The sequence below is a fragment of the Mytilus galloprovincialis genome, chromosome 1, assembly GCF_965363235.1.
Source record: "Mytilus galloprovincialis chromosome 1, xbMytGall1.hap1.1, whole genome shotgun sequence".
Lineage (NCBI taxonomy): Eukaryota > Metazoa > Mollusca > Bivalvia > Mytilida > Mytilidae > Mytilus > Mytilus galloprovincialis.
Genome location: NC_134838.1, coordinates 131,124,741 through 131,138,932, shown reverse-complemented (window position 1 = coordinate 131,138,932; position 14,192 = coordinate 131,124,741). Strand labels below are relative to the sequence as shown.

General features: G+C 32.4%; 2 protein-coding genes and 1 long non-coding RNA gene across 4 annotated transcripts in view; 2 read left to right on the top strand and 1 right to left on the bottom strand.

Annotated features, from left to right (window-relative positions):
* Positions 1-1,834: 1,834 nt before the first annotated feature.
* LOC143059961 (dual specificity protein phosphatase 23-like) lies at positions 1,835-8,564 on the bottom strand. Its single transcript, XM_076233512.1, has 4 exons — positions 8,468-8,564; positions 5,998-6,172; positions 3,779-3,882; positions 1,835-3,254 (listed from the first exon to the last, which is right to left on the bottom strand). Exons 1-4 carry the CDS (start codon positions 8,525-8,527, stop codon positions 2,967-2,969), a joined length of 627 nt encoding a protein of 208 aa, XP_076089627.1. The 5' UTR covers positions 8,528-8,564; the 3' UTR covers positions 1,835-2,966.
* LOC143059879 (uncharacterized) overlaps positions 8,088-14,192 on the top strand; it is a 22,382-nt gene continuing 16,277 nt past the window's right edge. For both annotated transcript variants that reach the window (XM_076233466.1, XM_076233457.1), the window contains exon 1: positions 8,088-8,231. The gene's annotated coding sequence lies outside the window, so the exon portion shown is untranslated. The remainder of the gene's footprint in view (positions 8,232-14,192) is intronic.
* LOC143059820 (uncharacterized) overlaps positions 13,372-14,192 on the top strand; it is a 1,712-nt gene continuing 891 nt past the window's right edge. The window contains exon 1 of the long non-coding RNA XR_012973621.1: positions 13,372-13,964. This is a non-coding gene — a long non-coding RNA (uncharacterized LOC143059820). The remainder of the gene's footprint in view (positions 13,965-14,192) is intronic.

The window sequence follows — 14,192 nt, the reverse complement described above, 5'->3', positions numbered from 1 at the left end:
TCCTCTCTTATTCTGCATATATGCATCTTGATCTTATAATTTGACAATATGGAATTTTGCATGCAAAAAAAAAATGAAGGAAGAAATTTTTCATCTTCCCCTAAATATCAAATGGTAGGATTGTTTAAATTCATCGGATGGAAATACTATCATACTGTTTTGCTAAGCATGAGTCCTCATTTCAGAATCTTGGATCGTGAGGGGTTATTGAAAGTTATGAGTATTGCTGCATGTATATGTGAATTCAAAACTATATAAAGTCAATAAGAATGCATCTTGAGCAGTGCCCAAAAAAAACCACAGAACTCTGAAGGGTGTGTCATTTTTGCCTAAAAATGTACCCATTTTGATATAACATTCGCTAACTTTCAGTACCTATAGCTATATAAATATTTAAGAAAGAATGACCTGTATGCCAGAGACATAAATATTTTTAATTAATCTGCACAACCAGGTGAACCTAATCAACTGACTTTGAACATGGAAATTTCGTGCGAACCGGTTGATTTTTCAGTCAAACCCCTGTGATTGATCCTTTCCGGATCCGGGAATTCTCTTTTTCCTATTTCGGGATGTCAGTGTTTTAAATTTCTTTAAATTCGGGACCTCTGTATTCAGTCATGTTTTTAAGTCAGGTATTTAAGGATGAAGACCCATCCAACCCCCACCCCAGCCTCGTCACTAAAAAAATCATGAATATGCAGCTTATTTCTGGAGTTTATATAGGCTCTCCTATTTGAAAGGTTAACTCGTGGACCATATTTTAGCACTTTACCTAATAATATATAAAGTGACACCCTCGTCCCCCCCCTTTTATTATTTTTTTTCAGAAAACGAAGTCGAAGGTGTCAAGACAGGTGCAATTTTATAAATGCGGTTATTCAATTTCCGAGGCCAGCCATTCCTATTTTGAAAAGGCAGTATTAACAACGTATTAAAACCATATATCCCCAAGTGGGAGTGCTCCGATATATAACGGAGGAATCTACCTGAACAGAACAGAACAGAACAACGATAGAACTTATAGATTGAAATAAACAATTAATTTCCCCATAGGCGACAATGGTAGCCTTTTTCGAGACACAGACTTTAGGAAGTTGATTTTTTTAACGAAACCTTGCTAGAATCAAAGAAAAGTTATTAGGACAGTATTTTTTGGTCCAAAAAATATAGGTTCGCGTTGCTTTTCTTAGCGTATTTTGTACTTATCTCCCATGCCTATCAATTTTGCCCTTAAAAATACGTGTCTTGTCCTAGCGTTGAAAAGTCATCTCAGTGCCTTTAGGGCTACGGAATAATTTTTATTTTGCCTTTTGTATAAAGCAGAGTGCACGAAGTCTCTAATAATAAAAAATAACGGGCGCACATATCGACCAATCAGGATTCGCCATACTCTTAATTCTGAATACCATGTTATGCTCATAAAATGGCTGCGCCCATAAAATCTAATGGTGTATTGTAACCTATAAAATATACTAAAATTTATAGGGAAAACGGTAGTATTTAATTTTCCCAGCATTAGGTTGGCCTTTTGTGTACCCAAGGCAGGTGAAGGAAGTCAAATTAGGAGCGCTGTGATTGGATGTAAGGGTACAATATATTTTTTATTTATCTATGAATAACTGCAGTGTGTATATATATATTTACAATATAAATTTTGAAACCTTTTGAAATATTTTCAAGAGAATTAATCGAAACGACTTGCAAAATTTCATAAATTTGGTGCAAAATGACGGTGGGCATGGATAACATAAACAAGCTCCGTTGGAAGTTGGTCATGATACTATTTGGCTTTAATTTTTAAAACACAATAATAAAGTACTAACACAACATATAACTGTTTTATCCAGGTTTTTATCTTAAAAAGTGGTAAATTTAGAAAATGTTAATATTGTCGCCTATGGCAGAATAAATAGTACCGTTTTCCCTATACTGAAGATAGCAAGGGAAATCAAAGTCACTGAGACTTCAATTCTTTTATACTATTTTGAAGCTTTTGATTAGTACATTTGATTTTTATCACAAAGAATAGAAATTTTTCACTGAGAACAGAATAGTAGTTGAATCAACTTTTAAAATCATTGTTTTATACAAAATACAATTTATAAATTTTACTCATTAAAGGTAGCACTTGACTTGTTCTAGAAATACTTAATACAAATGTACATTTTATGAATTAATATACCGTATGGTAATAAATATGTGTAACAATTTATTTGCGATATTGTTAGAGGCATTTTGAGTTATCTTACAACGTATGTCTATCCTGTTACCATTTTTGTCCCTCCTGTTACCACTGTCTTTGTAACAAGAAGGACAGTAACAGGATGGAAAAATTAGTACATAACTTAAATTAGTTTTAAAATAGTCGCTCCCTAATAACTGATGTAGTGTTTTTATACTTCCGGCCCATGCCTAAGTTACGGTAACAAGCGTTTCATTAGTCTTATGCAATTAAAAATTATCTATCAACTGGTAACATTAGAGACATTATAAAAAGGTACGCATACATCAATACCTACCGATTTCGGATTCTGATGACCAAAATCCTTCCACATAAAAAATTTCACCATGTCGTTACGTCCTGTATCCACGCCTACGACGTCACCATAAAAACCCGCCGTTATTTGAGGGAGAAACTAGTTTTATTTCGTAAACAAATAAATAGTAACAGGAAGGACAAATATTGATGAACAGACATTCCAGTGACTGTGGAATAAAATTTGTCATGATTCGAAACATGGAAAGTTATTTATTTTCAATTATGATGTTACTAAATAAAGAAAAATCATTCTGTTTACCTTTAAAGACAGTTTTATGTACAGATAATTTGAATGCAAATGTTATTTATAAAAAATGAACGCATGGAAATTGGCGAATTTTCATACTTCAACGAATATAAAAAAAATATGAAACTTTTTGCACACTAATATTTGCATGTACTATCTTGCACAATATGTAAACTCTTATGTTAAATTAAAAAAATATGTCAAACTTACAAATAAAACAGACAATAGGCAATAACCGAAAAATGTACATTTTTTTGAAATGACTGATTTATTTTGTTCTATTCTTTTTCTCTTGTCATATTGATACACTGTTTCTTCTTGTTCTATAGTTTCTATAGACCACCGGCGTAGTGATCTGATGTGTGATATGGCTTCTGTTGCTGTCATGTCATGCTTCTCTACAAAATAGCATGCTACAACTGTCCCTGTTCGACCTATACCATGCTGACAATGTATACCCACTGCCTGAAAATTATCGACATATAAAATGCATAAAATTACATATACAATCTAAAACAAATTCAACAACGTCAAGACTTGAAAATGATTATTATGTTAACCCCCTTTTGATCCGCCACTGATGGTTGACTGGCGGCGACCTCGTTCTAAAGGTTTTGAAAAAGAATGCTTTATTGTTTGCAATTGTTTGCACCTGTCCTAAGTCAGGAAGCTGATAGTCAGTGGTTGTCGTTTGTTCATTTTCTTCATATGTGTATCTTGTTTCTCGTTTCTTTTTATATAGATTAGACCGTTGGTTTTCATTTTAAATGGTTTTACGCTAGTAATTTTTGGGGCCACTAATAGCTTGCTGTTCGGTGTGAGACTAGGCTCTGTGTTCAAAACCGTACCTTGACCTATAATGGTTTACTTTTATAAATTGTTACTTGGATGGAGAGTTGTCTCATTGGCACTCATACCACATCTTCCTATATCTATTTAAAATGTTATCTTCTTTATCAATTCCTGTAAAAAAAAAACTGTAACTATACCTTTCCATGTTCGTATGCCGTGTTGATAAAATCTATAGATTCTTTGATTTGATCTAAAGATGGTGGTTCAAATTCTTCAACTTTGCAATGAAGATGATTCATATCTGAAATAGAAACATGTGAAAAAAAATTGATTGGAAAATGGTAAGATCTGGTAAGCTTACACAATACAAAAAAAAAAGTAGATTAATATCAACATTTCAGAAAGAGAACTACTGTCTATATACCTTGAGACTTTAAGTTCGTCAATTGTAAAATCAGTTATATACACAATCCAACAGTTACATGTATTTTTCACGGGACTTTTGTTTCACAAACAATCACATAAACCAGTAAAGTTTATGATTTGATACACTACCCTAATATAATAAATGGTTATATTCACATCAGTAAAACTTAACTATAGTAATTATGTGAACACTATTGTAAGAAGGGTGTTTTCAATATTCATACAGATAAAATATATGCATTACATTCCTTTTTATGGATTTAAAAGTGGACAAAAAAGCTTTCAACACTTTTAGTTACCAGTGAAGTTTACCCTTTAAGCTGTGATTTAACGGTGCTTTCTTTTAAGTTTTTATTTGCTTTAAGTATTTCTTATAGCTGTGAGTTACTGAAGTTGTCACTTAAAGTGATTTAACGGTGCTTTCTTTTAAGTTTTGATTTGCTTAAAGTATTTCTTTTAGCTGTGAGTTACTGATGTCTTCCATTCAAGATGTGAGTTTGTTAATACGTTTCGCATTATTCATTCTTTGAAAACTGTAAAATCCTATCGCCGTACAATTCTAAAAACAAAATCTAAAAACTTAAGAGTAACCTTTAAAATCAGTCACGGGAGGTTGTATTTGGTATGTTAGAGTTACCTTTGAAATCAGTTACGGGAGGTTGTATTTGGTATGTCAGAGTAACCTTTGAATTCAGTTACGGGAGGTTGTCTCAAGTATGTAAGAGTTTCTTTTGAAATCAGTGGCCCGAGGTTGTCTGTAGTATGTTAGAGATACCTTTGAAATCAGTACCCAGGGGTTGTCTGTAGTATGTAAATAAACTCATCATAGATACCAGGACTAAATATTGTATATACGCCAGATGCGCGTTTCGTCTACAAAAGACTCATCAGTGACGCTCGAATCCAAAAAAGTTAAAAAGGCCAAATAAAGTACGAAGTTGAAGAGCATTAAGGACCAAAATTCCTAAAAGTTATGTCAAATACAGCTAAGGTAATCTATGTCTGAGGTAGAAAAGCCTTATTTTTCAAAATTCAAAATTTTGTAAACAGTTAATTTATAAATATAACCATATCAATGATAATTCATGTCAGCACAAAAATAAATCTCCACCAGCAGTGGCATCGACCCAGTGGTTGTAAATAAACTCATCATAGATACCAGGACTAAATTTTGTATATATGCCAGGCGCGTGTTTCGTCTACAAAAGACTCATCAGTGACGCTCGAATCCAAAAAAGTTAAAAAGGCCAAATAAAGTTACCTTTGGAACCAGTGACCGGAGATTGGCTGTAGTATGTAAGAGTTACCTTTGAAATCAGAGACCGTAGGTGCTCTGTAGTATGTTAGAGTTACCTTTGAAATCAGTTACCAGAGGTTGACTGTAGTATGTTAGAGTTACCTTTGAAATCAGTAACTGGAGGTTGTATGTAGTATTTTAGAGTTACCTTTGAAATCAGAGACCGCGTAGGTTGACTGTTGTATGTTAGAGATACCTTTGAAACCAGTGATCGGAGATTGTCTGTAGTATGTTAGAGTTACCTTTGAAATCAGTAACTGGAGGTTGTATGTAGTATATCAGAGTTACTTTGAAATCAGTAACTGTAGGTTGCATGTAGTATATTAGAGTTACCTTTGAAATCAGAGACCGTAGGTTGACTGTAGTATATGTTAGAGTTACCTTTGAAATCAGTAACTGGAGGTTGTATGTAGTATTTTAGAGTTACCTTTGAAATTAGAGACCGCGTAGGTTGACTGTTGTATGTTAGAGATACCGATCGGAGATTGTCTGTAGTATGTTAGAGTTACCTTTGAAATCAGTAACTGGAGGTTGTATGTAGTATATCAGAGTTACCTTTGAAATCAGTAACTGGAGGTTGTATGTAGTATATCAGAGTTACCTTTGAAATCAGAGACCGTAGGTTGACTGTACTATATTAGAGTTACCTTTGAAATCAGAGACCGTAGGTTGACTGTAGTATGTTAGAGTTACCTTTGAAATCAGTTACCGGAGGTTGACTGTAGTATGTTAGAGATATAAGGTAGGTGACATTGTTGTCCAGTAAGTACTGAATGTGTTCCTTTGATCTTGGAAGACCCATGGCACACAGTTTACCATCAACAACCCATGAAAAATTCGGTGGTTCTTGTAAATAATCCATTTCACCCTGAAAAAAAAAACATCAAACGATTTTATATTCTGTTCTCTATTCATTTGCCAGCACACATCTTGTGACATGAACTTAAGCTTAAATAGCTTATTCTAAAAACTTGCTGTTGTCTAAAAGTTATGCGTCTTTCTTGTCACAATTGGTAATATCTATCTTAAAATCTTATAAACCCTTTAAATATAAACAAACGTCACTTTACATAATTATTCGATACTGAGATCGTGCCGTAATATGACACAATAGAGCAATAATTAAAGCTATAATTCTTACTGGAATTTACATGCTTCAAGCAAATAAAGCAAAATTCCACATAGAAAATGCTCACTCAATTTGTCCCATTTGTAGGAATGAAGAAGAAAACCTTATCCACTTCATTACAAGATGTCCTGTCCTTGGAGGTATCCGCAGAAAACACTATGGAACCATCAAGCAAGAGATAGTGAACAAAATTAGAAGCATTCAGTGGAATAGCAAGTTCCGTGATATAGATACATTATATGCCAGTTGATAACAGACTGCAGGAAACTCACTGGAGAATATCTTCCTTATCATGCAGAGCTTATGAATGGCAATATAGAGTCAACATCTGGTAGAATGTGCTATGATATGCATGTGAAGCGTCTGAACGCAATGTACATAGATTAATAAAAGTGAATGTGTGTGTACTCAGTATTAATCATAGTGACTAATCAATAGCTATCGTTTATATATCATCTTTGTGCTTGGACTTTAGCATTGAATGGCTTAATCTGTGTGGCTTGGCTTGCCTGCTAGAATAACAGTAGCAAATATTAGTGGCCTGGTCTTGCTATGTTGTGCTGATTACAAAACCGTTTATATGAAAACTTTTTAGCTTTTAAAGATTTCAGTCTGAAATTTTTAGTCTGTATAATTATATTGTGACGAAAAAGTTAAAGTATGGGGACTTAAACTAAAGTGTGTATTCTTGTGTTTGTGCTTTGTTGTTTGGTGTCTACGTTTCACACGTCCACGGACGACAAATGCCAAGTATACTCTTTAATAGGGTTACCCTAAAAAATCTCTGGTAGCGCGTGATTAAGGGAATCCTGGTCACATAAATAAATAAATGGATCCTGGTGTAGTCTGAATATGAACGAAGTCTTGCAAGTTAACATAAACATAAAGTCGATTAAAATTTCAATACTGTATTATTCAAAATCCAAAGTACATGTAACAGTAATACAAGGTTTACAGCACTGGTATAATCTCCTACGTACGCACCTCTAGTACCAAAATCGTCTCTCGTATATATCGTATCACTATCTATTTCTCTCTTTTATACTACTCTAGTAACCTGATTATAATATGGTTAAATGACTCTGAACAAAGAAATATTCTACAGGAGCTATATTGCAGGAGCCCGGAGCCTGGAGCCCGGAGCTAAGGTCAACTGAAGTTGAGGTCAACCGAGGCACCTGTATAAACAAAGCAACGGGGCACCAGCTGATTAACATGATTGATTTGACATTTAACAAGTTCACTCTGATTAAAGGCGATAAAAATAGATTGTAAGGAATTACTTTATAACAGTTAATGCGGCTAAGTAATCTAATTATATCATGATCATAAAACCCAGTGATACATGTAATGAACGAAAAACGTTACACAATTAACATTTCAAAGTTTTAAACAGTGCATAGTTTTATGATAGAAGTTTTAAAATAACATTTTATGTGGAATACTTTGAAAAATGGATTAAATTGTGCCGTGTAACATAAGCCTCGCATTTTATATTGATATTTGTGCCCGTGTATTAGTAATATAAGCCAACTATTTCTTAAAATCCGTTTGGATGTGCTCCTCATTAGCAGGAGGAAGATACAGTAAAGAAGGAGATGCAATCCGAGATTACGACTTAGCTTTACCGTCATTGGTATAGTTTTTAGTTTGCTTCACATCAAACGCGGAGAAGATTGTGAATTTTGTTTTGTTTACAAATAGAAGGAAAATGTGAAATCAGTTCAAAAAGGATTTTTAATGCTAATTTCTAGAGAACTATGATATCTTTTTGGAACTTGGAATAATCAACAAGAAGGTTTTTTACTATTGCATATTTTTTCAAAGATTTGTGACGTGTTGCTGTCATTTTGCTTTCGTTGATTTGAATCTCGTGCTTTGCTCAGACATGTTTTTGTTTACCTTTAAAACTGTTTAAAACTAGTACTAGTATAACATTTCCAAGAAAGTTAACATTCTAACAGTACTTACACTCATCTAATATTAGAGTTAAATTTAAATAAAGAGTGATCATTAAAATGAAACAAATGATACCTGTTGAGCTCCAGAAGGTTTCAATTGATCAGGGATCATCCTGATCATGTGATCAATCATTATTCAAGGTTTAAAGTTTTATTTAGAGTCGATATTCAATAAACTACATAAACACTAGTGAGCTTTTCAACTCGACTTTAATAAAAAAAAATACAAGACACACATACAAAAGTCATGAAAACAACACAATTTTAAACATATAGAGTGGGGTGCTCATTTTCGCCGGGGACACACTTTCGCCGTTTAAGGATTATGAGGTGTAAAAACTTCAAAGGATGGCTGAAATGGAAGAAATGTACCCATAAATTATATATTTTTATAACAAATATAATATTTTTTTAAACTGAGACAAAATTGCGGCTCCTACCGAAAATGACCGAAAAACGGACAACCATTTTCGGACAATTTCCTGAATAAAAAACACGATTTCAAAGAAGTATTTCTAAGTAAATATTTGACTGAATGCCCTAATTTTGAATTCTTTATACCTTTGAAATGTCTGCTATTCATCTATAATGCAATTAATTTGATAAAAATTGTTAAAAGCTTCGGTTATTTGGTTTTAAATAGATGTGTACAAACGGCGAATATGTGTCCCCCATTGACAAAACAACAGGAAATTTCAAACACCCTTTAATCTAACTTTTCAGATGATTTTCTTAAAACAAACCGGTTTTCAAGCTTAAGTATATTTTGCATTTGAAGTTATCTTCATATAGAAATATCAGTATACTTCAAAAACATTTAGACCTGAACATAAACTGTAGAAAACATGGAAAGATGTGGCGAAAATGAGCACCCCACTCTAACTGTATAATGCATAGTAAGATACCATAAATGACATATATAAGTTAAAAGCATATAGTACACTTCAAACATAGCACAAGTTAATAATCCGATTGCACAAATCATATAGTCCCACAAAAAATAAAAATAAAAGTAATATAAAACAGGCATAAACACTATATGCATGCACTGCACTGGCATGAGCTATTACTTGCATCCCATGTTTGTACCAATTTTTATATGCCCGTAAAAATTTTGACAGGACGCGGGTATTATGGTATACAAATTTCCAGTGTCCGTCTGTCTGTCCATCGTTAACATGTCGCACTGTAACTTGAGAACGACTTATCCAAATTTCATGAAACTTAATACAGTTGTTTCTTATGATGGTCAAATGATCTGTATACTTTTTGGTGAAAATAAAATTAAAACTTTTTGAGTTACGGCACTTTGTAACTAAAACAGGGGTTGGTTTTTTTCACATGTCACACTGTATCTCAAAAACGATTTTTGATTATTGTTTAAAGCTTTACACACTTCTTAGTTATATTAATCTTAAGATCTGTATACTTTTTGGTGATGATTCAAAATTTCATTTTTGAGTTATTGAGTATTTTGTAAAAAAGGGGGAGGTTTTTTTTTACATGTTGCACCGTATCTCCAAAATGACTTATGGTTATTGCTTTAAACTTTACACACTTCTTTGTTACATTGTATATCAATCTTAAGATCTGTGTACTTTTTTGTGATGATTCAAAATTTTATTTTAGTGATATTTAGTTTAAACAAGGGGGGGGGGGGTTTCACATGTCCCGCCGTATCTGAAAAATAGTATATGGTTATTGCTAAAAACTTTCTCGGAAACTATTTATGATTATTGCATTAAGGGCATACGATACAGTTACAGGGGAAGTAATGACGTTGCTAACGTAAAATATTATTTTCGCTGCGTCAAACTATGACATATCAGGAAAAGATGCATTTTTCTACTGATTTTTATCATTCAAACTGATTTAATTTGAAAACGAGTACATGGACCCCTTTTTTTAAAACAACATTTTGTTTCATTTTCCAGGGAGATTATGTGGACCAAATTTTATAAAACTGTAAATAGTGCAATTTTTTTAATTTTGATAAATATACAGCAAAAAATAGGATACTTAAAAAATACAGAAATTACAAATTATTTAACAAAAAACAATTTGTGTTTATCTTTTAAAACAAAAAAGTTATGGTTTTCTTTCGAAAGGGAAAATACGGCCACAAATCTGAATTTTGAGGAAATATACAAAATTTCGATCTCATTTAACTCAAAAAGTAGCACATGAAGGTACAATGTATTTTTTTTATTACATATATTTGATTTAATCAGGCGAAAAATAGCCTATATGGAAATTTTCATTAAACTGTAAATACGGGATCAAAACTGTATCGTATGCCCTTAAACTTCCACACCAGACATCGGGCGTATCATGCGCTCATGGCGCAGCTGTTTGTTTTAATTGGTCAAAAGATGTTTCCATTCGACAATGGTTCTATAGCTCATTCCAGATTTGTGCAGCATTATAGTGAAACGATCTTAAGCCATACTTAGTAGTTCAAACTCTTGGGAGTACTGCTGTTTCCTGTGATCTTAAATCATACTTGTTAATTTTTATATCAATCAAATCATGAAGGTAGCTTGGACTTTTTTTGTGAATTATTTTAAATGTTTCTATTGCGATTGTTTTTATTCTTCTTATTTTTAAAGATGGTAATTTAGATTTTTCTATCAGTTTTTTGTAAGGATTAATATATATCATAATCTTCATAAATGAATCTTAGAGCTCTTTCTTGAATTTTTTCCATTTTAAAAGAATTTTTTTCACTTCAGTAGTGCCAAATTACTGGACAATAGTTAAAATTTGAAAGAATGAATGAGAAGTATGCTATTAACCTGCCTAGCCTGTTTAAATATTTACCCATACGTTTTAGAATATTTAATTGTCTTGATCATGTTGATGCCTTTATACATATTTCAGATATATGATTGTTAAAATTTAAGTCCAAATCTATAGTTATTCCAAGAAGTTTAACATTTCTGATATGTTTGTTTAACTTATTATCACACTTTAAGGAAACCTAATATACAGGTAATGCCTGTCTCATATTATATATAATTAAAGGATCTTCTTTTAAAGTAATGAGAGTTGATTTCAAGGGATAACCAATTTTCACAAGTTGACTTCATATGTGATTAAAATGGCTGGATCGGCCCCCTGCTATGTTGTACTACATATACATGTACATTATGATAGATGACGCCCAGGTGGTCATGTGGTCTAGCGGGACGGCTACAGTACAGGCAATTTGGTGTCACGATATCTCAGTAGCATGGGTTCGAATCCTGGCGAGGGAAGAACAAAAAATTTGCGAAAGCAAATTTACAGATCTAACATTGTTTGGTTGATGTTTAGACGAGTTGTATATACAATTTATGATACATGTACATAAAAAACTCAAAGAAGATTTAAGTTTTAGAAATTTTTCAAAGGCTAAATTATAATTAATTTTTTTTAACTATAACACATATTTTATCTTTACTTAAGAATAACCTATAAAGTCCTTTTACTTAAACATGCTTAGTACATGTATTTACTTCATACTTTGATTTTGTGTAATAAACTCATTGAAAATGATGTCTGATTTTTTTACTTTAAAAAAAAACCACACAAATTCTGACAGATGTTTTGTTTTGGTATTAAAAGTAAACTAAGAAAATACTAAAACATAATTAACTATAAATTTGATGTTGTATTTACCTGACTGTTACTTAAAGTTGTGCTGCCAAAATATTTTTTTCCCACTTTATATAAAAATGATGATACGTACGTGGTATTATTGCCAATTAGTTAGACAACTATCCACCAGAGACAAAATTTAAATGACGTGGGTATATATAAGCATGATAAATATAACATGATGACAATTCTTAAAAAGTCCAATTTATTTACAATATACATTTAAAAGGTTTCTTTAGAAGTGCGCCTATGCATATAATTTTTAAAGGCAGTGCTTTAAGGCCTGACTTTCAAGTCATGAGGTTCATCTTTCCTTACGCAAATCTTTGCTGGGGGTCATTTTGCAAGAAATAGATCCGGAAATGTTTAAATTTCTCCTCTACTTTTTGTGGTATGTATTGGTTTTTGTTCCTTTCATTTACATTGGGAAATAAAGAAACGATCAGTGTGTATTGTTCGTTTTAAAAATCTGTTTATTAATGTGTCTTTTGCATTATAAGCAGTCAATCTGATTACAAACTATCATTATTCGAATTCCGTGTGGAAAGAGGTCCGTTCAATTTCGAGTACTATTTGCGATCTAACGATATTTTAAAATCATTTCACTCGTTGATATAACATGAATCTGATATTATAATTAAAAGTCGACTGACCGTGAATTATATTGCATAATATACAATTTAAAGTATTTCTGTACGTGAAGCCGTATGACGTTATAGTTATTTCGGTCTCAGTTATGTAAAATATGAAATTATCGTTCCTGAATAGGGTTCCACTAATTAAAGACAAGAAGCGTCAAAAAGTGATAAGAAGCGACAATAAAATTAAAATAGCGATAAGAAGCGACAATATAATTAATTTAGCGAGAAGCGTCAAGAAGACTATATAGCGACTATACATAAATAAAAAAAATGTCATTGCAACAACTTAGGCAGCAACCATTTGATTTTCTGGGGGGGGCTATGGTTTTTTTTGGAAAAAAAAGTTTGTTTCCAGGTTTTGGTGAAAAAAATAATTTGTTTTGGACCCTGAGTAAAAAAAATTGTTTGTTTCACCCTCAGCTGCCACTATATGTAATGCTAAAATTGAAAGAAAAAAATTGTCTTCGGTTAGTTGCTAAAAAAATAGATTGTTCTTCGCCGAAGGCGAAAAAAAAAGTTTGCACAGAAAAAAAAACCATAGCCCCCCCCCAGAAAATCAAATGGTTGCTGCCTTATTCCCCATAGATATTAAAAAAAAACATGCATTATTTTTTATTATAGGGGCGGTTATAAAACATTTTTTATATTACTGTACATTGATAGATAAAAATATGTTTTTATTAAGAAAGGGATTAGTTTTTATTAGATATAAAAAAAAATATATTTTATGCACACGCTAAAAATTGGCCATCAAAACAAAAAAATTTCAATTTCCTTTTAAAGAATTTATTGAATCAAAACCATGCAATAATGAATATCATTTCCTTTCTAACAGTGAAATTCTTCTTTTTCATAGGGATATATTTGATAGGTGTAGCTTCACCCTATCACATCAAATGAGAATAGCCTCGTGAGAGAATTACGATTCGCTTGTCCCTTGTTAGTTATTGTCGCATCGTCACTAAATTAAACTTCTTGTCGCTGTTTGTCTCTAAAATTCTTCTTGTCTCTTATTAGTGAGACCAGTCAGTTCCGTCCTTAACTTCCGTTTTTGCACTGCAAAACAATCACACAATTAACGATGCCTAGTCCTTGTTGGTGTGTACCTGAGTGTCATTTAAGAGGAGGACTTGCATTTCTAAATGACTTAATAAGAAGGAAAAGTTGGATCAACGCCATGGCTCAAACGTAGATTGTCATGTGCGATGCAATCGTAGAACCCATATCAATCAGCTGTTGTTTGCAAGGCACATTTTACTGAAAATGACTACGTTCAGGAAACTATTCATGGTAAAACTTTATTTTCTTTAAGAAATATATACTGTTATTTATATAATCGCCATGCAAGTAAACCAAAGTCTGTTTGCAACCGCAATTATCGTTTTAGAATAAAAAGGGGGGTGAATTCAAGACGTCATAACTTTTGGGATTACGATTCAATATCATCTGTTTGACATTTTTTGGTTAATACTACAATTGTATGGTTTTTCTACAAGAGATATATTATACTGATAATTA

Excerpts from the sequence above, each read along its gene's own strand:
- LOC143059961 (XM_076233512.1), bottom strand. The coding sequence starts at position 8,527 with ATGATTGATCACATGATCAGGATGATCCCTGATCAATTGAAACCTTCT. Across the intron at positions 3,883-5,997 it reads TCCGGTAACTGATTTCAAAG|ATATGAATCATCTTCATTGC; the intron begins GTAACTCTAACA and ends TTTCTATTTCAG. Across the intron at positions 3,255-3,778 it reads CGGCATACGAACATGGAAAG|GCAGTGGGTATACATTGTCA; the intron begins GTATAGTTACAG and ends GATAATTTTCAG.